Genomic DNA, 25,322 nt, shown 5'->3' on the forward strand with positions numbered 1-25,322 from the left:
GAGAAGGGGAAGAATTGTGTAAATCAGCACTGTAGGTGACCACCAATACAATGTCGGTTCTACTACGTTCGTTATTGTCAATTATTAGCCACTGCGTTATATCTATTATTTTACAGGTATTTCGAAAAATACACGAGTAAGTGGCATACAAACTACCAGCGACTGACACAATTTTCTTCTTCTCATTGTCCGTACTTTCTAATATGTTACCTACTTTTGAAGTGCCAAAATGTACTAGAATAAATAAAACGTCTATAAAACGCGACACTGTACAATGTGCTTGTGGTGAGACAGTTGCAGTTCCTGAAATCCGTCGCCCGTGGCCTCTGGCCCGCCGAGGAGCACCGCAGTCCCGGTCCACGGATAAACCGTGAAAATTCGCTGCGTTTAAACCACGCACAGGAGTTGACCGGCCTGCGGGCAGGTCGGTGGGAGTAGATCTGACGAGCAGGGCTCGCACACCAGGGGGGACCGAGCGGCTTCAGGTCGGCGAGCCTCACCCGTTACAGGTACCCACACAAATCCAGCTATTCACGAGCCGCAGACAGCGTGTCGACGAAATGACACTGGGGCGATCGGTCCGCACGACAGGTAATTTGTTCGATTACTCTGAGAATCGATAATGATGAGGATAGGTAGCAACTCACTGTAAAGATGATTGCCGAGGCACCGACAGGACGTATAAAAGACAATTGTCCTCTCACAACTAAATTTTCAGCCGTAGCTTTTGTCAGAAAACAAGAGTGCACACACACACACACACACGCATTCAAACAATCACACAGACACAACAAGTGCACACATGTTGTTGTTGTGGTCTTCAGTCGTGAGACTGGTTTGATGCAGCTCTCCATGCTACTCTATCCTGTGCAAGCTTCTTCATCTTCCAGTACCTACTGCAACCTACATCCTTCTGAATCTGCTTAGTGTATTCATCTCTTGGTCTCCCTCTACCATTTTTACCCTCCACGCTGCCCTCCAATGCTAAATTTGTGATCCCTTGATGCCTCAGAACATGTCCTACCAACCGGTCCCTTCTTCTTGTCAAGTTGTGCCACATGCTCCTCTTCTCCCCAATCCTATTCAATACCTCCTCATTGGTTATGTGATCTACCCATCTAATCTTCAGCATTCTTCTGTAGCACCACATTTGAAAAGCTTCTATTCTCTTTTTGTCTAAACTACTTATCGTCCACGTTTCACTTCCATACATGGCTACAATCCATACGAATACTTTCAGAAACGACTTCCTGACACTTAAATCTATACTCGATGCTAACAAATTACTCTGCTTCAGAAACGCTTACATTGCCATTGTCAGTCTACATTTTATATCCTCTCTACTTCGACTATCATTAGTTATTCTGCTCCCCAAATAGCAAAACTCATTTACTACTTTAAGCGTCTCATTTTCTAATCTAATTCCCTCAGCATCACCCGACTTAATTCGACTATATTCCATTATCCTCGTTTTGCTTTTGTTGATGTTCATCTTATACCCTCCTTTCAAGACACTGTCCATTCCGTTCAACTGCTCTTCCAAGTCCTTTGCTGTCTCTGACAGAATTACAATGTCATCAGGGAACCTCAAAGTTTTTATTTCTTCTCCATGGATTTTAATACCTACTCTGAACATTTCTTTTGTTTCCTTTACTGCTTGCTCAATATACAGATTGAATAACATTGGGGAGAGGCTACAATCCTGTCTCACTCCCTTCCCAACCACTGCTTCTCTTTCATGCCCCTCGACTCTTATAACTGCCATCTGGTTTCTGTACAAATTGTAAATAGTCTTTCGCTCCCTGTATTTTACCCCTGCCACCTTCAGAATTTAAAAGAGAGTATTCCAGTCAACATTGTTAAAAGTTTTCTCTAAGTCTACAAATGCTAGAAACGTAGGTTTGCCTTTTCTTAATCTTTCTTCTAAGATAAGCCGTAGGGTCAGTATTGCCTCATGTGTTCCAATATCCAAACTGATCTTTTACGAGGTCGGCTTCTACCAGTTTTTCCATTCGTCTGTAAATAATTGGTGTTAGTATTTTGCAGCTGTGACTTATTAATTCGGTAATTTTCACATCTGTTAACACCTGCTTTCTTTGGGATTGGAATTATTATATTCTTCTTGAAGTCCGAGGGAATTTCGCCTGTCTCATACATCTTGCTCACCAGATGGTAGAGTTTTGTCAGGTCTGGCTCTCCCAAGGCTGTCAGTAGTTCTAATGGAATGTTGCCTACTCCCGGGGCCTTGTTTCGACACACGACCACTGTCTAAGGCCACTGCGTCTACAGTCTCTGAGAATCAGATCCGAACAAACCACTCCTCACGCCTCCTGTCGGGAGCTCCTAGGCTGGCGACAAAAAGTAGTGGCAGCACTGACTGCGAGCTGAGGGGAGTGGTAGGAAGGGGAGGGGGGGAGTGGGGAAGAAGTGCACACACATACTCAGCCACATCTGGCCATCGACGATGCGTGACACCTTAGCAAACAAACCATTTCATCTACTGAGACGAAAACGAGATTTTTCCAGTGTTTTGTTTGTTCAGATTTCCCTGATGTGTTTGGAATTTCCCCGATTTCCATAACCTGTGGCAAATCTGACATTTGACTGCCACAAGTTAGGATGACCCTGTGCACCGAGCACACGTGACCCCTTCTCAGCTGCGTCTGCCGCCTGGGACACTGGGGAACTGCTCTCCGTGCACGGGATGCCGTTACACAAATTACAACGGTTGTACGTAGAAGAAAATAATTTAACATTACTCTTTAGTGACATAGTCCAAACATGCAGCTGAAGAAAATAATCTCGTCTTTAATCCATCCTAAATTACAAACAGACAAGATATAATACTCATATTACGCAGCTGTGGTTATACAAAGTAAATTTTACTTTAATGGTCTATAGTTCACCAGATAATGCTTCACATATTTTATTTAAGTTAAATAATCTTACACCACATTTACACTGAAATAATCCTTTATTTGTTCCTTCTTGTAACATTAATTTTTTTTCACCTCTGGAAACAGAAATTCTCTTTAGATGCACTACTTCAAAATCTTTGATCCAACCAATTTCACTTTACCACTTACTTATCTTCATACCCGACAGTGACTTATCAGCCAAAAATTGGTTTGTGTAACAAATAATAAATGCTGTACAGTATTACACTAGTGATGTGTGGTTCATTCGTAAAAGAGTCTGTCGTGTATTTTAATCACAAAGTGGTTCCTCCAAATGAAATTTAATATTTAAAAATGGTATCTAGCAGTATCCTGATAAATATAATTAACACTTAAAATAACAAGGTAGCAGTCCTCATTTATTATTGTTTCCCAGGTTTATAAAAACAAAGAAGTTTTTAAATTCGACTTACTGCAAAAATCATTGTCAGTGCTATTTATGAATTGCTACCTGATCTGTGTAGCCATTTTATCATTTAAAAAATTTGTTTCATTGTGAATCCATTGTTGTTACAACAAGAATCAAACATTATTGCAGATTATTACAGCAGGTATTCAAACAACATTACTGTTTCTTCTACACATTTCTAAAATTATTTGTTATATTCCTTCAAAACAGTTTCCGCTTATGTTGACAAGTACTGAGAATTGTACTTTCCTATAAATTTCACATCATTTTTATACATACAGATATAGTGCTCTCAACCTCTCTCACTGTCACTGCCGCCGACGCTACTATCACTGTCGCCGTCTTCGTCACTCTCCGAACGGTCGTCCACCGCTTCGTCTGCTTCGCCGGGCCCTACCTCCTCGAGTGCCTCGAAGTAGAAAGGCTGTAGCTCAGCGTGGACCGTGCCGCGGATTACGAGATTGGGCATCTGCTCGGTCAGCCCGTCTGTGGCTCTGGGGTCACCTCGGCACCCTTCGACACTCAGCTCCCTGTGACAGGAACGGGAGCACTGCTGTTACTGTGACAAACTGAGATCCTTCTGTACTGTGAATGTTTGTACAACAGTATTAAGTATATCTCCACTTCTTAAAACCTCATCAAGTTTTGACACTGCCTTTTTACCAAACAGCAAGCGTCTCCACAATATCGAGAGATGCTCGCTGCTTGATAAAAAGTAAGACCTTGACGAGGTTTTAAGGTGTAGAGATATAATTTTAGCAACAAAGATCCATATTGTAAGGGCTACAGTCTTTCCAGTTGTTATATACAGATGTGAGACCTGGACCATTACAAATGTGGAACGAATGGTGAAGAATAAACTGCTTTGAGTTGTGATGTTGGAGGAAACTCCTTAGAGCCCCGTGGACTTCAAAGAGAATGAATAGGTTAACATTAGAGCAAATAAAACCAGAGCACTCCCTGGAAGGTCTGATGCTAAAACAAAACCTGACCTACTTTGGAGACATCATGAGAAGATATGTTTCACTGCAAAAAACTCTAATGGTGAGGAAAGGCACTAGAAGAAGAGGACGTCAGAAGGTGAAATGAATCAATCGCATCACAGAAGTAATCTGCTCCAACCTGGAAAGCCTACAGGAGAAAGTGCAGGACAAAAGAAATTGGCATCCTTTGGTTCATGTGATCACAGAGAATTGGAACTGTCTAGACAAATAGAAATAGAAAGAGAGAGAGAGAGAGAGAGAGAGAGAGAGTGTTACAAAATTCTAATAACGTACATGAAAATTCATATTTACTCAGAGAAAAAAAATCTTTAGGTAAGTGAAAAAGGAGGTGTGGCAGGAGCGACCGTGCACGGAGAGGGGGAGGGGGGGGGGGGGGTGCCAGCATGGTGGGATGGGTAGGGACAGTGGTGGCGTAGGAGAGAAATTGGGGAAATTGATGGCATGGTGTGGGGGGGGGGGGGGGGGGGGTTAGAGAGGTGCGGCCGCAATGATTTGCAAAGATATAAAGCTACTGGAATTTGTTGTTCTTAATTTCACAATCCTTGGATTGTATAAATAACATGGAGAAAGTACTCAATTCTATGAATTTTGGAGAACATTCTCAAGTTCACACAAATAAAACAAAGTGAGTATGTACTTCACCTGAGTGTGTTCTCCGCTTGAGTAAATGAGTGGGTAACCTTGCTCAACATGAAGAACATTCTCCGATTTCATACGAATAAACACAGCGAAGTTTCTCACGAGCAGAGAAAATTCTCCCCTTTTTGATATAAGCTCTGTAACATAAATCAGGCTGATTAAATTCTGCAGACATTAAGTCTTACCAAGTTTTTTTAGTAAATTTAATAAATCTATGTTGCTCAGATGGAAAAAGAAAGATATACGTAACCCGAAGACATATTGAGTAGAGTAACTGTGTAAGTTTATATGGGTTTAACAGTAAAAACATTATTAGGGTGGTGAACTTATTTCCCAAATATCATGAAGAAAAAATGAAAACCTTTTTGTGCTATTTACGAGACCCAAGTTTTCCCGAGTGGTGTATGGGAAGACCAGGTACAAACCAGACAAATATGTCACTGACCTTTTCAGATGTTCATCATATTTTCGCACAGCACAGATGTTCCATTTTGCTATGCTAGAAATAAGTAGGCAAATCATAAAAATTAAAAACAGGTTTATTACAAACCTAGTGAACTGTTTCTCATAACAAAACCACAAGATGACTACTTAAGTACTTGACGTGCCAACAGAATATTATGTGCCATTTAATCGAGATTACCACGTGTCAGAACACACTCGTTTTACAATCCGGAGAAGACAATAATGTGACGTATTGTTAAAATTTCATTCGCATAATGCGTTCACCTAACATCAATAAAAAAAAGTTCCCTGCATGTCGAAAATTTGTCAAGATTATCAGAAAATGTATTTTCATAAACCATCTGTAATCTTCTTAATAATCTGTTGCCGCACAAAAAAGTGAAAATAAAATGAAATTTTATGCAACTCTTCCCAAACACAGTGATGCTACAGTTCCATATTTCTACACTGAATAGTTTGCATATTTCAGCAAGCTGAACGAAATGCAAGATAAAGAGTACGTTCTGTGCCCGGTGCAGACGACACAACGCGGAGAACAGATTCGAGCAGGTGGCGAGATAGTGAGAATGAACTCCCTCATCAGAAAATATGCTCTGAACATTTTGTTCATACGATATAAAGAACTTCCTCAGAGCACGTTCTTTCACTCAGAAAATCTTCTCCAAAGAATGTTCTCTTTTTTATCCATACGACCTCTTTAGTGTTTGCACCCTTATTCACTTCCTACAAAGCCAACAACTTCTCCTCTCCACTCCAGAATCACCTGTTCTAAGCATCCTCAAGACTTTCTTCCTCTCCTCCATTACAGATAACTCAGTAGGCTTCAGTCCACACTGTCATCGACAGCCCGATTGCACCACACGGGCCACACCTCCAAAAGACTATCGGAATTGGTCCTTCACACTGTGTACGGTAAGAAGATTGGTGATGAGGAATGTGGAACAGGTAAAACAAAGCAGATGCCATCCCCAGAGCCCAACACTGACTTCTCGGTGGTTTTGTCCGGGCCAGGCAAGTCGCAGGAGGGACCATCAGAGGAAGAAATACTTGAAGGAACTGCAAAAGAAATCAGCAGAACTACAGCATCGGCACACTTCAGGGAAGCAATGACATAAGAGTTTTAAGACTGTACGTATAACACCGTATCAATGTAAGCTGGCTTCAGCTACTAATTCAGATGTTAAAGGCATCAGTGCGAAGGATATTCTTGTATTACTAAATAAGTCATTTACTGGAGCTCCAAACTTAGGGATTTCACAGACAATGTGAATGCAGGCTTTCAAGTAGTCCAATCAGATGACAAACCATTGCTACTTCACAATATAAGTCTAAAATTGTGGCAAAAGCTACAGCAAAATTAACTGTCCGGGATAATTATAACTAGAATCGAGTGAATATAATCGGGGAAGAAAATTATACAGATAAGTGCAGCATAGGCTATTATGCTTGTAGGCCTGTCAGGTCAGACAACACACAGGGAAAGCAATTGCATCATCGGTTAATCGGATAGATGAAGTTTAAAAATCATTCAGAGAGGCCGTCACCAGTGACACGGGCAGCACAACCGTGAGGTGCATCGAGACTGGTGCGGACACTGGGACAGGATCGCTCCGTGCAGGGCCTGCCGAGTGACAGGATTCGGGCAGCTCTACGAAGGCACGCCGATTAAATTAGGTTAGGCACCACAGCAGAAGAGGTGTTGAGAGAGGAAAGTGCCCTACTCTCCATGAAAGAAAAAGGATCTATTCCTGAGAGTGAAGGAAGTCTAAACTCTAAGTAACAGAGGGAAGATGATGACACTGAGTGCAGATGGGTCACATGGCTAGAGACTGTGGAAAGTCAAAGAGGAACACGAGGGTAGACGGTGAAGGCAGAAGAAGCAAAAGGCTCTCAGAAATATTGTTACCACTGTGACAAACCAGGTCACACAAATGCAGACTTAAAAAGATAACCATTTGTGAAAAATGTGAAAGGCTAGACCCCAATTCAATGAGAAATTAGGGGCTGTGCCCACAAGTGAAATGGAAAACTAAGAGTGTGTTACACGAGGAATACACATCTTACTGTGACAAAATGCCCAAATGTTAAGAGTCACAGATTTTGAAGCAAGAAACAAAATTGCAGTGGAATATTGCTACAAATTAGGAAGTCAGTTACAGTTATCAATAGATATCAGGGCACATATGAAGTCGGTTTGATAAGTCATTTAAAATAAGCGAGAAAAATGTTTGTTTCGTAAATAACTCAACTTATTTCTCAACATATTCTGCTTGGAAGGATATAAACTTGGTCCAGGGATCCACCAACTTTTTCATCCCACTGCAAAATACTTGTTGATTGCAACTATCACTTCCTCATTTGATGAAAATTTCTTCCCAGCAAGCCAAAGTGTCAAGTAAGGGAACAAGGTGAAGTCACTTGGGACTAAGTATGGTGAATAGGGTGGATGAGGAACCAATTCAAAGTCCAATTCATGCATTTTCACCATTGTTATCGCTGATGGGTGGGATGGTGCACTATCCTGGTGAAAGGACCCTTTTTTGTGGTTAAACTTGGGTCTTTTCTCCACCAACACAAGTTTCAGATGATGCAACAATGAAGCATAAACAGGTCCAGCTACGGCTGTGCCTTTTTCCAAGTAATCCTTGGGAATCCCAAGAAACAGTGACCATCACCTCACCATCTGACAAAATGGTCTTTGCATTCTTCAGTGGACTGTTACCAGCCTTTTGTCAACTGTTTTGTCTGCCATTTCGACTCTGGTGTGTAATGATGGATCCAGCTTCCATCAATAATCACAAATCAGGAAAAGTAGATGGCAAAAAGGATCTATGAATACGACGGTAAGCTCCACATGACAGACATAAGATGAAAAAGTGTAAATCACAGAATGGTGAAGGAAAAGTTAAAAATGCAAATTAAAGGCAAGTTGTGAGACGACATGTTATGAGTTACCTATAAGGCAAACTAGTGGGGCATCAGAAAGTGATGTGAAAGTAGCTCATAGCAAAGAAAAACATAAGAACGTGTGTAGAAACAGGGTTGAATCCCAGTAATGAAAAAAAAAGAAAAGATTATTCCCAAAGAAGAGGAAATGCCAAGTGTGCATACAGCCAAATTTATGGTACTATTAGAGCAAGGGAAATATATTTTCAGTGTACTAATTACAAGTGAGGCCAAGTGGAATCTGAGTACAGTGAAAGTTTTAGGTGAACTGATAAGACAAAGTGACACCAACATGAGCCACACAGGGAGCAATTAACGGCATGAGCACAAAAGGAAATCTCACTGCACAAGTTAGAGAAATGATCTGAATGGTCAGTTGGATAAAGAAGACTGATATGAATTGTATGGCATATGGTGAGGTATTTTATCTAAAAGGTGACAATTTGGCATTCACATAAATGGTAAGGCATGCATTCCCTATATTGCCAAAACAACAAAGGAAAGGTACATCCCTACAGAATACTGGAAGCACAAAAGGTGGTATTACAGGAGCAAATTGAGAAAATGGTTAATGGGGATATAATTGTTCAGAGAACCTGAAAAGTACCCACGGACACCTGTGGGATAGGGAAATATAGAATGAAATCTCAGTGGGGGAAACTTTCCCCATCCCCAACATAAGTAAGATACTGGACAAACTGGGGAAAGCCAAGTATTTCTCCACTATTTTAATAGATTCAGCAGATAGAGGAAAACACAGCATTCACTGCAAATTATCAGCACTAAGAGTCCAAAAGGATGCCAATGGGGCAAAGAATGCATCAAGTATATTTCAAAGACTAGTGAATGTTGCTTTGGCAAGATTGCATGGGACAAAGTGTTTCAATGTACTCGGATGACGTAACTTGCTAAGGTAGTTCAGTAAAGGAATGTGATGAGAAGTTGCAGGAAAATATTGGATGGTTTAAGGGCACCTAGGTTAAAGTTACACCAGATTGTGTGAATTTCTGAGAAAGAGGTAATATTCTTGTTGTTGTTGTTGTGGTCTTCAGTCCTGAGACTGGTTTGATGCAGCTCTCCATGCTACTCTATCCTGTGCAAGCATTTTCATCTCCCAGTAATATTCTTAGGACACAAAATAACAAAGAAAGATGTGGAGCCAGGTGAGCATAATGTGAAGAGGTGGAGAACAGTTCTGAAATACATTACAGGATTTAAAGGATATTTAGGGGTGGCTGAATATTAATACTGTGAATCCATTGTATAATCGCTGAACTGGGATCTCTGCCACAAGCAGCATTTGAGGAACTGAGAGATTAGTAAATCCTCCCATACTGAGCTACCCTGATTTCAAGAAACCATAACACTGGTGCTGCAGATACCAGCGCAGAACTGTTCGGAGCAGTTCTGTCACGAAGGGAGATAGATTCAGATTTGCCAGTCAACTGTGCCCCACGGTTGTTGGATAAGGCTGAAACTAAGGTAGAGTGCTTAGCAATTGTATGGCCACAAAACAGTGCAGACCACACATTTAGGAAGATTTTACCATAGTAACAGATCACGAGCCTCTGACACGGACTTTTGGTGTCGAAGGTCTGTTGCCGAGATTACTGAAATGGTGGCTGGAACTAGAGGAATATTTTTTTTACACTGTGTATAAACCCAGAAATCTTAATGCAAATGCTGATACATCAGTGGTAGCCAGTGGTATCTGAAGCTGGGTGTTGCACCAAAGTTTCAATGTTACATTTTTATACGAGATGGTTACAAGGAAGAAAATTCTTTTATCGGTGCCTCGCTTCCCGACATTTGTTACGATTTAAACATCCTGACAATTCGTGTGTATGAATGCCAGAAAATTCAATTTTTTAAATCCAAGTTATGATCCTGAAAAAAGTGAGAAATATATCTGACAGAAAAATATCTGTAGCAAAGAGCATGCTATGATTTATCAACTATCTAGAAAAACTATTGAATGAGCTACATTCCTAGTAGAACTGAAACACACTCATCATTTAACGAACTTGTCTTACTTGTATTGAAACTTTGCCATTCCATTTTTCACTGACAAACTCTTCAGTCACACACCAATTGCAGTCTGTAATCTGCATCGCGAGACCTCTTTCGGCGGAAAGCATCGCCGAGACCGTCAACCTTTCCTCACTCGGAGTTATGTAAGAATAATTTTATTATTTTCAAAGTTGAGAAGCAGCCTTTCGGTTCGACCGATGTCAAGGGAATTGTGAGAATTACCTTCAACAGTTTAGACTACTTAGTGAACATCTTCCCTGGGCTGTTAGTTGTCAGACTCAACTAGACTAACTGCACCAGATAATGATCTACATTCTCGTGCTAGGTAGATAAAAGATAGTTAACAATATAGTTTCAGCTTATCCAAAAATGATGACAATGAACACATTTCCTTTAAGGTACCTTCAGGATATCTTAAAAAGATACAAGGGGAACTTAACACGAAAAAACAATGAAGCAGCTACAAGATGATGTGAAAAAATACAATGATCTATAACATCAATCACGTTGCACAGCACCTTTGCCTTTCTTTTCTACTCACATCAGGCTATTCCAACTTCATTCTCTTCACTGATAAATCAGTAGATTCATTAGTAATCAACAGATTCAATGCCACTGGTGATACCAATTACTTCTCAAATCTCGATAACATTTATTTTAAATGTCGAAATGATCTTATGGGCCAGCACGCATTGATTCTCCGTACCGTAACTGACCAAACAGAACTCTGACAAATGGCATAACTTAACTAGAAAATTCCAACCAATAACTGAAACGGGTACCGTGTGGCCCCCGCTACATAAGTTCTGAGAGTGCTCGCATTGGACAAATGAAACATGTAAAATAAATAAAAAATTACATGCAACTTGTGCCAGCTCTACAATTTTAATTTATAACAGTTGCTGTTACCCTGCAGGCAAATGTCTGTGCTCACTGATAATTTAAGATATGATTGAAACGAACATTTTTATGGCGAAGAGCCTGGCAAATTGTAGTTTCACTTCTTATAGAATCACCTTCCAGTATGTGATTTATACATTGTTGGAGTAATGAACTGCGTTTACGAATTGAGATCGAAAAATCCACTGGACAAGATCGAGGGAAATGCTTTCTCACTAAGTCACCGAGGATAGTGGTCCACTGCGCACTCTATGAAAAGAATGGACTTATTCTCTGAAAACGCTAAATAAATAAATAAATCATACTGCAATTGATTGATACCGCTTTGCTCATTATAAGATTAACTTCATCAGCATAGCAATGTACACATTCTGCATTAGGACAATTTTTACACAACAGTTTGTACCCCACCCGAGGAAACAGCCATAACAGATGCCTCATCACAGGTCTGTGCAAGTAATTTTTGGTGAGTCTTTTTGCCTATTCAATTCTTCTAGCAAAGTCGCAGCGAACATCTGTGCACCGTGTTCACAAGGAGATAGGAAACTCTAGAACCTCTGGGTCTCAATACGTAACAGTATACAACAGCCATCTGAAATATGTTTGATCTGTTTGTTTTATTTGCTATAACAGCTAAAAATTATGATTCCTTATTTGCTTTGAAATTTCTTCTTGGTATACATCCAACATAATTTGGAAAAGTTCACTTTGAATAGTTTTGAAGGTTCCTTTGAAAACAGTTGCCTTACCCAAATTATCTTTCAATGCTGCATTCAATCCAGAAGTAAAATTAGTCAGGGTTTGATAACAATTCAGTTTTATCATGATCCCTTAAGGCCAATTCGAAGGAACCACAGAAATATATTTAGCCCAGACCTATTACACCCAACTTCTTCTACTACGCAAACTGACAGTGGAGGGAGGAGAAATAAACATACGGGGATGGTACTAAGATATCAGTCGTATCAGGACTTTGTGCAAAATAAGTTGTGACGAGGGATAATGTGCACGCAACTGGGACTCAAACCTGGGATCTCCCGCTTACTAGGTAGTCGCATTAACCACTGTGTGACCCGGACAGACTGTTTATCACAAATGCACAGACTATCTCAGCTGACCTGCACTCCCACCTAGTACCTATCCACAGCCCCCACCCGTGTCGTCCACACTCACTACATTTAGATTCCTGCTGGAGATTGAATGTAAATGTGCATCTGCACTGAAGGTTGTGATTTCAGTGCCCATCATGGCAGATCGGTTATACAAATGTGTGACGTCTGTTCTTTCGGACACGTCATTCTCGGCAATTTTCCTTCTCGATGCACTACTCGGTTGTTCAGCTATTTTGTATTTGAGCAGCTGAAGATTCGTGCTTTTACTCTTTGGTACTCAGATGGTTTACATCTGTAACCCTCACTTTTGTCCACAAGGGTTCAACATCATACAGGCATGGGAAGCAAAATAATGCATTTTTAAATTCACAGCCACACAACCAATCACTATTTTTACAAATATTCATTTTAAACGCTGTCCTAAACTGTCAATTTCCAGTATTAATATTTTGCACGGTGTTTAAAACTGGTTACACTTTGCAAACTAGGAACTGTGTGACGAGCTAGTTCTCACTGTACAGAACGTATTATATGCAACAGTGCACAGAAAAATGCAGTATCGAGAACCGATACACTCGATCACCTCGAAACGCCACAACGTATACACACGAGGTTCTCGGAGATAATATTTCTAAATGTGATAAATAAAAACATTAGGACTTCAGTAACAGCTACAATTGCAATATTCCAGCCATTTTTCCAAATGCCACTACATTAAATCTGCGCTCAATTTACAACTAAAAAACTATAAACTCCAGTTATGCTGATGAGAAAAAAATTTCTCCGAATTTCTACCTTCAAAACTAATTTGTCAAAAAACAAAACTATCACAACCGATGTTAAAAGATCGGTACTCTTAACTTTGTGGATGGTGGAATGGCACACTCTAGTGGCCTCGATGACAAATGAATGAGAGAAAGCTGGCAGACACGTCGTCCATAGAGTGGTGCCTTCTGACGGGACATTAGGAACTGTCTCGAGTCAGGGAATTTGCGTGCCGACTGCGTTACTCTCCGACGTCACTGGCACATGAGCCACCTGTTGCCACGGACGGGCGTCGACTCGACTCGTACCCGCTCCGAGTACGGTGGTGTGCACTGTCTGCACAGAGTTGGAGTAAGAGAGAAAACTCCGAGTTTGCTTCAAGCCTTGCAGCATTTTCACGTCTGTTATCGAGGTGACAAGATGTCAGGTAACCGAAGACTGTATGTTGTAACATCTATTACAGCACATATTAGGCTTCCTAAACCAAATAATTACAAGAAAAGTGGACATATGACGTGTAAAATTACTGGGAGCTGGGCAACATTGCAACAATAACATGCATTGAGCCGAATGTGGTCAGACGATGTAGAGGGCACGAAAGAACGAGACACAGAGTGGTTAGGGAAAATTAAGAACGTGTGAAGAAAATGAACTAGACACAGAGGAAAAGGTCGAACTAGTGTTAGGCAGTCATCAGAGGATGCACAGAAACTTAGGCCAAATAGAAAACTATAATTAGTGGAAAGACATGAAAAGAGGAACACATTAGGAACTATTACAAATCTCAAAGAAATAAGTTCACACAGAGAAGAGGGTACATAAGTTATTAAGGATCCAGAAAACTGTGACAACAGCATTTCACTGACAAACGGGGTGCTCTAGAGAACTCGTAGGACACTGGTGGAATATTTATGACACTTCGTTAGAGAGGACCACTGTACTTGGAATATATGGGAACAGTATACTGTTTCTGTATTTAATATGCCTCACAGTAGCAAAGTTTCAACGAAAATAATCAGTTTTTGAAACAAACAAGTAACTGGATAGAAAAAAAATTTATTCATCATGTGGTGGCAGGAGAACACACATGAAAAAGGTATTACAGTTTGCAAGCTTTTGGAGCCACTTGCTCCTTCTCCTAACAGAAGGGTCGAAGGGGGAGGGAGAGCAGTGAAGGATCCTTCTCCTAGCAGAAGGGTCGAAGGGGAAGGGAGAGCGGTGAAGGAGGAGGACTGGTAAGGTTTAGGAAAAGGAGTAGAGTTTGGAGGAGTCACGCAGAACCTCTGGTCGGAGGAAGACTTACCGGACAGGAGGAGACGGAAAGACTGACCGTTATAGACTGCAGTGGACAAGATTCAAAAATCTGAGAGCTTAAACACGGTAGATACAGTAATAGGAGGAACAGAGAATACTGCTGTAACATCGTGCACGAGCTAATAAATGCGGAAAGCTAAGTGCACTGTATGTGGTACAGGTGGGATGGGGATTGCAAGAAATAGAAGGTTAGAAAATGAAAGATGTGGAAAACTAATCTATCCAATTACTTATATTTTCACAGTAGCAATGGCTATACATTGTTGGCATAAATTTATGGGAGACAAGTACACATTCCAGGAGTCATAAAGACAGAGGAATGAACTGTTATGCATATCAGCCAACTAGAATGCTGCAAGCAGCACATCCAGTAGCACGAGAAAGGATAAAAGAAATGAAGGAAACCAGTAAAGCTCACACGAAGAGTTGGAGAATCGAAGAATATTTAGGATGCTTCTTTTGTTTGATGAGACTGTAAGAAGGTGTCATTCTAAGAAGCTAGCTGCACAATTCCGTGGACCGTACAAAGTGATTGCAGATGACCTATCCGATGTGACAATTAAGATGTACAGAACTACGCAATGGAAGAACATGTGAAATCCCAAAATTAAACTTTTTCTGTGGTGTGTCCCAATGTCAAGTGTTCAGACTATTTTGTTCTGCTGAAGCTACCATAGCAGGGGTAGCTTATCTGGATATGTTACCAGAACGGCTCTTTCATCAGTTAAAAGGTGACCCCAAAAACTTTACTCGGCAACAACATCGGGCCCCTATCCGTCGGCACGTTTTTGTATGAGCACAGTCGAACATCGAAGCCTTTGACCGCTGGACTGGTGCTAATAACTGATATGACGAGGACACTGTTCTGCTGGCCTCGACCCCTGTGATTTTTTTCCTTTGGGCTTTGTAAAAGATCTTGTCTGCTTTGTGCCACTCTCTAATGATCTGCCAGAGTTGAGACACAGAACTGAAGGGGCTGTTGTTGCTTCCATTGCTCTGGACTTATTACCCAAAGTGTGGGAAGAATTGTATTTTAGGTCGAACTGAATATTTGTATAAAAAACTGTTATAATATACCACTGAAACGGGACATTCCTTTGCAGACAGACTGTACTTTAACACGAACTTTATTATCTACATTGAGGACAGGAACTGATTAACATCAGCTACGTTGTGGGCGACACGTGCAGAGCAGTTGTGTAATGTTATTCAATACTATAACTGCAGTGACAGGATGCAGTGCACACACACTGAACATCACTTGCTTCATGACTCAAAGCACTATGGAGATGCATCAGGACCATTATTTCAATGAGCTTCTGGATTTAAATTCTTTACGACAGGGTGTACATGCGGACAATTTGGGGGGGGGGGGGGGGAATAAATAAATAAATAAATAAGAAAAAACCACGTAGATTTTCCCCTGTTAAAAATACACTTTTTCTGGGTGAAAATGTACTATACCCTGAGAGAAAGTACATTTTTCCTTGTTAAGTGCCAGTATATTTTCCTTCGAAGCTGTAAAACTTTTCAATTCTTTGACTGGTAAACGTTTTATACACCAGCACAGAACTTCCAGCATTTTAGGAAACAAAATCCAGCAAGAAAACAATGCGTTCTGGAAAGCTCTTTGCCGTGGGGCAACATAAACATTGTATAAACTGGTATTACAAAAGTATAAATACGAATTCCAGCACGTACAGCACAGTAGCTTTCGGAGCAGTGAAATTTAGACTGTGCTGCACAATGCACTTCCGTTAACCAATTATAGCTTGTGTCACACAACCTAGACAGCAGATATTCGGAGCACGGTACGGAGAAGATGAGACAATTTACTTGTAAAATGAGCAGGAAAGAAGCAAACAAGTATTGCTACGACTGCGACATATCCCCCTACATGTGAGAAAACTTTGACCCTTTCATTGGAAATCCAATTACGTGTGAAATTGCTGAACTCATCCTTCAATTTTTTTTTTTTTTTCGTTTTCTAAAGGATAATCATACTTCTGCCATTGTTTTTGCATAATCTGTAATCTACGAAAGAACTGAAATAAATATGAAAAACTAACCTTGAAGCTTGGTCTCTTTTTAGCATGTGTTAAACACAAACGCACCATTAAAATTTTAAATAATGGCATAAATGGCTGGTCGTTTTTAAAGTGGCTGGCTCTCAAAATGTTTAAGTTTCTAATGACAGTGAAACACTTCACAATTTAATTAATTCATCACATATTCTCACATGTCTTGTGTAAAAGGAAATTTACTTTGAAAGCAGGGCTTCTCAAATAACCATTCACAATATTTTCCCACAGCTTGTTGGAAATGCAAACACCTGTGATGTCACTCTCATCGAAAGCAATTTGTTCTTACAAAGTTTTCACAGTCTTAACTTTTGCTTTGGTGTCATTCTCTGGTTTATGTTTTACTGCTGCAGTATTATTCTGCAGGAGTGGGCTACAGTAAAATTATTTGTTAGAATATCAGTTTTTATCAGTCAAAACTACAAAAATTGATTTGAAAATTAAAACAATGAAAAATTCCCAAAATTATAACAAATTGCTGGACTTTTCCCAGACGAAAAAGTTCCCCCATTTTTTCTAGATTTCCTGGCCGTGAGAACGAGCACATAACTCCACAGAATACAGACTGCCACGCAACTGATACCAAATAGGAGAACAGCAGCTGTTGTAATTCAGAGAAGTAGCAGTGATTCTGACTGACATTTCTTCAAATGATCACTGTGTGTGCACGGACTGGAGGAGTACATCATCAACACTTGCCACACTTTGGGACGGTACCGTATCTACAAACATCTACAGTGACATAAATGGTTGCACTGGTGCGTCATGTGCAATTTCCTATTCAGACATAAATCACAGCACCCTTTCAACAAATCTAAGCTTTCTGTGCACCTTTCCTAGTAATGTTTTGCCTGATCACCATATTTCATATAACTTCTTACTATTACCCATTAATGCATGTACAATGTGATACACTCAAGATGTTTGCTACTAATCTTATAAGCAGATACTACACAGCTCTCTCTCTCTCTCTCTCTCTCTCTCTCTCTCTCTCTCTCTCTCTCTCTCTCTCTCTCACACACACACACACACACACACACACACACACACACAGAGTCATTATTTTACATTTATCCTTATTTAACACTGATACAGAACTGCAAGAGAAGTTATTTATTTCCCCCACATGCTATCTGAGACAGAACACAGATAAAGCCTGAGTGCTTCTATATTTTTGAACCCTTTGCCAAACAAATGTAAACTGCAGGAAAAGGATAGATTACTATTCACCATAAATATGACACGTTAACATCTCAGTCCATCCCTATGCCACTCCCCGTCCTGGGCCACAGCTACAGGGATCGTATCACTGTGGAGACCCTGGTGCAGGACCAGCCCAATCCACCTCCCAGCACTTCCAATTCCAGATCCGTCACAGCCTCGTCCTAGCCCACCAGAGGCCAGGCCGTCCGAGAAAGCAGCCACGTCATCTACCAGCTCTGCAATCACTGCACAGCTTTCTATATCGGTACGAGACAAACGGGCACCGCCAATCTGGGGGGCGAGAGCGAAGTAGCACCACGTGGTACAACTTGCAGGTGAACATAATGTGCTGGATTTTGACGGCTGCTTCACTACTCGAGCCGTGTGGATCCTACCCTCCAACACCAGCTTTTCCGAACTGCAAAAATGAGCATCATCCTTACAAGACATTCTCCACTCCCTCCCGAAATTATAGCTGCCTGAACATACAGTAACCTACTGTCGCTACTGTTTCCATTCCCTCTGTCCTTCCACCTCCTCCATTTTCGTGTCCTCTCACCCTCGCTGTGTGCCTCCCTCTGCCAATGCACCTGACCATCCTTTCCCCTCCTCTTCTCCTCTTTTTCAATCTTCCCCCTCCCTCCACCTCAGAACACTGCACCTGCCAGTATTGCTGTACCTCCATCTAGTCCCTGCATGCCCCGCCCGTCTTCTTCTCTCCCCCCACCTGTTGTTGTGGTCTTCAGTCCTGAGACTTGTTTGATGCAGCTCTCCATGCGACTCTATCCTGTGCAAGCTTCTTCATCTCCCAGTACCTACTGCAACCTACATCCCTCTGAATCTGCTTAGTGTATTCATCTCTTGGTCTCCCTCTACGATTTTTACCCTCCACGCTGCCCTCCAATGCTAAATTGGTGATCCCTTGATGCCTCAGAACATGTCCTACCAACCAATCCCTTCTTCTAGTCAAGTTGTGCCACAAACTCCTCTTCTCCCCAATTCTATTCAGTAACTCCTCATTAGTTATGTGATCTACCCATCTAATCTTCAGCATTCTTCTGTAGCACCACATTTTGAAAGCTTCTATTCTCTTCTTGTCCAAACTATTTATCGTCCATGTTTCACTTCCATACATGGCCACACTCGATACAAATACTTTCAGAAACAACTTCCTCACAAATCTATACTCGATTTTAACAAATTTCTCTTCTTCATAAAAACTTTCCTTGCCACTGCCAGTCTACATTTTATATCCTCTCTACTTCGACCATCATCAGTTATTACGCTTCCCAAATAGCAAAACTCATTTACTACTTTAGGTGTCTCATTTCCTAATCTAATTCCCTCAGCATCACCAGACTTAATTCGACTACATTCCATTATCCTCGTTTTGCTTTGTTGATGTTCATCTTATATCCTCCATTCAAGACACTGTCCATTCCGTTCAACTGCTCCTCCAAGTCCTTTGCTGTATCTGACAGAATTACAATGCCATCGGCAAACCTCAAAGTTTTTATTTCTTCTCCATGGATTTTAATACCTACTCCGAACTTTTCTTTTGTTTCCTTTACTGCTTGCTTAATATACAGACTGAATAACATCGGGGAGAGGCTACAACCCTGTCTCACTCCCTTCCCAACCACTGCTTCCCTTTCAAGCCCCTCGACTCTTATAACTGCCATCTGGTTCCTGTACAAATTGTAAATAGCCTTTCGCTCCCTGTATTTTACCCCTGCCACCTTTAGAATTTGAAAGAGAGTATTCCAGTCAACATTGTCAAAAGCTTTCTCTAAGTCTACAAATGCTAGAAATGTAGGTTTGCCTTTCTTTAATCTTTCTTCTAAGATAAGTCGTAGGGTCAGTATGGCCTCACGTGTTCCAACATTCCTACGGAATCCAAACTGATCTTCCCCGAGGTCGGCTTCTACCAGTTTTTCCATTCGTCTGTAAAGAATTCGTGTTAGTAGTTTGCAGCTGTGGCATATTAAATGGATAGGTCGGTAGTTCAAACAAATTTCGGGCTTGCAGCCGGTCGTCATTCAATACTTCGCACGATATGTCAACTGGGCACCTGCCAGTCACCTTCAGCTGAGCCGTCGCAGACGCGAAAACGTCCTCCATTCCACAATATATAGCGTACTGTAACTATTCTGCGCATGCATCGAAAGCTTGATAGTTGAACCACACTGCCCGCCGGCCGCGCCCTCGCTGGTGAATAGCGGAACTCAGTCGCCCTCTGCGTTGCTGTTTGCCACGGTCGTCGATGCACTCGGTCGTCTTCGATTTGAGCAAATCGTGGAGATGACAGGATTCCATGCACTGTCCAGCTGGTAGCCGCTGGCACAGTTTAACAGATTTTCCGCCAGTCGTATTTCTACGGATTCTTCAATAATGGAGTCCCAGAAAGACGTTGCTGTAGACAAAATCATTGTTTTCTCATACTCCATTGAATGTCCAGTAGAAATACCATGTTCAGCAGAGGATTCTTGCTATTTTAAACGAAGTGTTACCAACAAAAGGAAGAAAATCTAAAGATGGTTCTGGCATGTTCTCCTCTTTATTCTCTTCCTGCTTCTTAGTTTTAATTGTTAGTGCCCTGTTAATCTGCCGGATGGAATACCCATTTTCGCTGAGTACTGTCTTTAGATGGGCGAATTCTTCAGGTAAGCTATCTAGATCTGAGACAGTATGAGCTCTATGAACAAGTGTTTTAAGCAAATTCATGGTTTGTGATGGGTGATGGCAACTCGATGCTTGCAGGTACAAATCAGTACAAGTGGGTTTCCGGTAAACTGAATGCCCTAGAGAACCATCATTCTTCCTTCGACCAGGACATCCGAGAAAGGCAAACAACCATCTTTCTCTATTTCCATGGTGAACAGGATGTTGCTATGAATGGAGTTGAGGTGATGTAGAAACTCCATTAATTTATCTTCTCCATGAGGCCACACTATGAAAGTGTCATCCACATACCGCCAAAAAACAGTTGGCTTCAGGACAGCTGATTCAAGCGCTCTCTCTTCAAAATCCTTCATAAAAAGGTTGGCCACCAAAGGAGACAGGGGGCTACCCATGGCGACACCATCAGTCTGTTCAAAATATTCTTGATTAAACATAAAATAAGTTAAAATTCACAGGATAGATCGGTAATTTTCACATCTGCCAACACCTGCTTTCTTTGGGATTGTAATTATTCTATTCTTCTTGAAACCTAAGGGTATTACTTACGCCTGTCTCATACGCTTTGCTCACCAGATGGTAGAGTTTTGTCAGGACTGGCTCTGCCAAGGCCATCAGTAGTTCTAATGGAATGCTGTCTACTCCTGGGGCCCTGTTTCGACTCGGGTCTTTCAGTGCTCTGTCAAACTCTTCACGCAGTATCGTATCTCCCATTTCATCTTCATCTACATCCTCTTCTATTTCCATAATATTGTCCTCAAGTACATCACCCTTGTATAGACCCTCTATATACTCCTTCCACCTTTCTGCTTTCCCTTCTTTCCCTGAGAACTGGGTTTCTGTCTGAGCTCTTGATATTCATACAAGTGGTTCTCTTTTCTCCAAAGGTCTCTTTAATTTTCCTGTAGGCAGTATCTATCTTACCCCTAGCAAGATAAGCCTCTACATCCTTACATTTGTCCTGTAGCCATCCCTGCTTAGCCATTCTGCACTTCCTGTCGATCTCATTTTTGAGATGTTTGTATTCCTTTTTGCCTGCTTCATTTACTGCAGTTTTATATTTTCTCCTTTCATCAATTAAATTCAATTTTTCTTCTGTTACCCAAGGATTTCTACTAGCCGTTGTCTTTTTACCTACTTGGTACTCTGCTGCCTTCACTACTTCATCCCTCAGAGCTACCCATTCTTCTTCTACTGTATTTTTTTCCCAAATTCCTGTCAATTGTTCCCTTACGCTCTCCCTGAAACTCTGTACAACCTCTGGTTTAGTCAGTTTATCCAGGTCCCATTTCCTTAAATTCCCACCTTTCTGCACTTTCTTCAGTTTTAATCTATAGTTCATAACCAACAGATTGTGGTCAGAGTCCACATCTGCCCCTGGAAATGTCTTGTAATTTAAAACCTGGTTCCTAAATCTGTCTTACCACTATATAATCTATCCGATACCTTCTAGTATCTCCAGGATTCTTCCATGTATACAACCTTCTTTCATGATTCTTGAACCAAGTGTTAATTTTGATTAAGTTATGCTCTGTGCAAAATTCTACCAGACGGCTTTCTCTTTCATTCCTTACCCCCAATCCATATTCACCTACTATGTTTCCTTCTCTCCCTTTTCCTACTCTCGAATTCCAGTCACCCATGACTATTAAATTTTCGTCTCTCTTCACTACCTGAATAATTTCTTTTATCTCATCATACATTTAATCAATTTCTTCATCATCTGCAGAGCTAGTTGGCATATAAACTTGTACTACTGTAGTAGGCGTGGGCTTTGTGTCTATCTTGGCCACAATAATGCGTTCACTATGCTGTTTGTAGTAGCTTACCTGCACTCCTATTTTTTTATTCATTATTAAACCTACTCCTGCGTTACCCCTATTTGATTTTGTATTTATAACCCTGTATTCACTTGATCTAAACTCTTGTCCCTGTTGCCACCGAACTTCACTAATCCCCACTATATCTAACTTTAACCTATCAATTTCCCATTTTAAATTTTCTAACCTACCTGCCCGATTAAGGGATCTGACATTCCACGCTCCGATCCGTAGAACGCCAGTTTTATTTCTCCTGATAACGACGTCCTCCTGAGTAGTCCCTGCCTGGAGATCCGAATGGGGGACTATTTTACCTCCGGAATATTTTACCCAAGAGGACGCCATCATCATTTAACCATACAGTAAAGCTGCATGCCCTTGGGAAAAATTACGGCTGTAGTTTGCCCTTGCTTTCAGCAGTTCGCAGTACCAGCACAGCAAGGCCGTTTTTGTTAGTGTTACAAGGCCAGATCAGTCAATCATCCAGACTGTTGCCCCTGCAACTACTGAAAAGGCTGTTGCCCCTCTTCAGGAACTACACATTTGTCTGGCCTCTCAACAGATACCCCTCTGTTGTGGTTGCACCTATGGTACGGCTATCTGTATTGCTGACACATGCAAGCCTCCCCACCAACGGCAAGGTCCATGGTTCAGATTGCTATTAATGTGACAGTTGCGTTCCAGTCAGACCTGCTGGTGGGAGTGGACATGTGTGCATGAGGTGTGCTTCTCTCTCTCTCTCTCTCTCTCTCTCTCTCTCTCTCTCTCTCTCTCTCTCTCTCTCTCTCTCGTCGAAAGCTATACTGTGTAACAGTCTTTCTGTCGTGCATTTCTGCTTCTCGACAGGTCACCTTTGTTGTGAGTAAGAATCTATCCTTTTCCTTATATTATTCTTATTCCAACCTGCAGTTTCCAAAGCTTGAACCTGCAAAGTAATTATGTAGACACAGATCTTTCCTTACCTGAGACTGATGAGATTCTCCGGAAACTTATCAAAAGGCACTCCAGTAACATCCGAATAATCGAATGTCAGACAGCGCAAACCTGACAATTTGAGGATGCTGCTCACACCTGGCTGCAACTCTGTAAAATACGTGGTACCGAAATACACGGTACCCATTCGCAACGTGTGAAGTCGCGGTAGCCCGACGAGGCAGGGGAATAGGCCTCCGCCGAGTCTGCTACAACCTGTCACATCTAGTCTGGAACAAACCACAAGTGCACTATCGTTTACATGGGAACAAGTTGGCAGAAATAAATATGATGAATTTTACTCCTAGCTGTCGCCTTTGAGACAGAGCATTTTTCATGTAAATCAAAATTATTGTACATCTTCAAGTAAAATTGTTCCAAAATTAAACTTAAGTCTAAGGTGAGGGTGATGACAAATACACCTACAAAGTGGCATGACTGTCATAAAGGAAAAGTCACAAAAACAACACCTTACACAAGATCTGAAGCAAAGATTTGCAACATTGACGACGATACCCTACTCCTTGAGATAGCCTCAACATCAGGCTTTATAATCACCAAGCCATTGTTAACACAATGGAAAAGAGCAAAATGCTACATTAGCCACTATCTCACAATGAGAAGCTTCAGGGTTATGCATTGAGAAGAAAAAATTTTCTTTATTTCTTTAACAAAAACACACTTTTTGCCTAGAGAAAATACACTATCCCTTGGGTGAAAGTACATTTTTTCCATGTTAAGAGACAATATACTTTTCCATTGAGCTATAAAATTTATCAGTCCTGGGAACTGTAAAGGCTTTTATGCTCCAGTGCAGAGAAACCACCATTGTAATATTTCCTTACATAAAGAATGTAGGTAGAGGTTTCGCTAAGAATTTTGCACGATTGCACTGAAATGCCGATTCTTTGCATATACAAATGTTTACCGCATTTACCCAATTATAAGATGAGGCTTTTCCCAAACTCATCATTCCTAAACTGCAGGATCATTTCATCTCGTATTCACAGTCAACATTTTCACATTGTTTTGTAGAGCATATAGAGGTCATAATACATTTAGAGATGAAGCTTTGACTCTGAGGTCACATGCAGGTCAATTCTGAAGAATTTGGAAGGGCAGGGAAAGGGTGGAGGGAGGGATGACAGATGCCTTCTCAGGTCCCACCAAAACCTTTGAAATTGCAATGTATTCTGAATAAACAGGCAAATAATTGTGACAGCAAAGATATAAATTTCACAGCTGTACTGTCAGGATAATGATTAAAAACAGTGGTACCACAAAAAAACTGGGTTAGAAGCAAAATAGGTAGAAAAGAAAACAGTCCAAATATTAATGAAAACCATATCTTTTCCTTTATTTTAACTCCTTATCATAAAACCCTGAGTTACCTCGGTTTTATTATTCTGACAGATACTAAAAATCCATAGTGTACTTGGGCAGCTTATAAATAGACCTGTGAAAAAGTAGAACTCCATTTATACCTGTTTCAGCACTGATAGTTAAGTGTTCAGCCACTATAGAGCATCTGGTACTGCGTTTGCACCTGGCTGTCGTGGTGGTTGCCACTCGGTACCATCTTTATTGTGTGCAGCTTTAGATGCTCGACAATTAAACACGTGCATTCCAGCCTTTCTCCTGTATTGTTGTTTAGGTTTACTACAGTGATCCTAAGTCTGACATTGAATTTAAGCACGTTGTTGTTGTTGTTGTTGTTGTTGTTGTGGTCTTCAGCCCTGAGACTGGTTTGATGCAGCTCTCCATGCTACTCTATCCTGTTCAAGCTTCTTCATCTCCCAGTACCTACTGCAGCCTACATCCTTCTGAATCTGCTTGGTGTATTCATCTCTTGGTCTCCCTCTACGATTTTTACCCTCCACGCTGCCCTCCAACACTAAATTGGTGATCCCTTGATGCCTCAGAACATGTCCTACCAACCGGTCCCTTCTTCTAGTCAAGTTGTGCGACAAACTCCTCTTCTCCCCAATCCTATTCAGTACCACCTCATTGGTTACGTGATCTACC

The 25,322-nt window shown here is 41.1% G+C and overlaps 1 protein-coding gene across 5 annotated transcripts in view; it reads right to left on the bottom strand.

Annotated features, from left to right (window-relative positions):
* Nucleotides 1-2,955: 2,955 nt before the first annotated feature.
* Nucleotides 2,956-25,322, bottom strand: part of LOC126442619 (uncharacterized) — a 140,050-nt gene continuing 117,683 nt past the window's right edge. For 4 of the 5 annotated variants that reach the window (XM_050090704.1, XM_050090702.1, XM_050090703.1 and 1 more), the window contains 2 exons: nucleotides 23,288-23,527; nucleotides 2,956-3,896 (listed from right to left, as the gene is read on the bottom strand). In XM_050090704.1, coding sequence (XP_049946661.1) covers nucleotides 3,659-3,896; nucleotides 23,288-23,527 — 478 coding nt within the window. In that variant the 3' untranslated portion in view covers nucleotides 2,956-3,658. Of the gene's footprint in view, nucleotides 3,897-5,012; nucleotides 5,147-23,287; nucleotides 23,528-25,322 lie in introns of all 5 variants that reach the window. The other variant, XM_050090706.1, reaches the window with a different exon arrangement.

The sequence above is a fragment of the Schistocerca serialis genome, unplaced genomic scaffold, assembly GCF_023864345.2.
Source record: "Schistocerca serialis cubense isolate TAMUIC-IGC-003099 unplaced genomic scaffold, iqSchSeri2.2 HiC_scaffold_1393, whole genome shotgun sequence".
Classification (NCBI taxonomy): Eukaryota; Metazoa; Arthropoda; class Insecta; order Orthoptera; family Acrididae; genus Schistocerca; species Schistocerca serialis.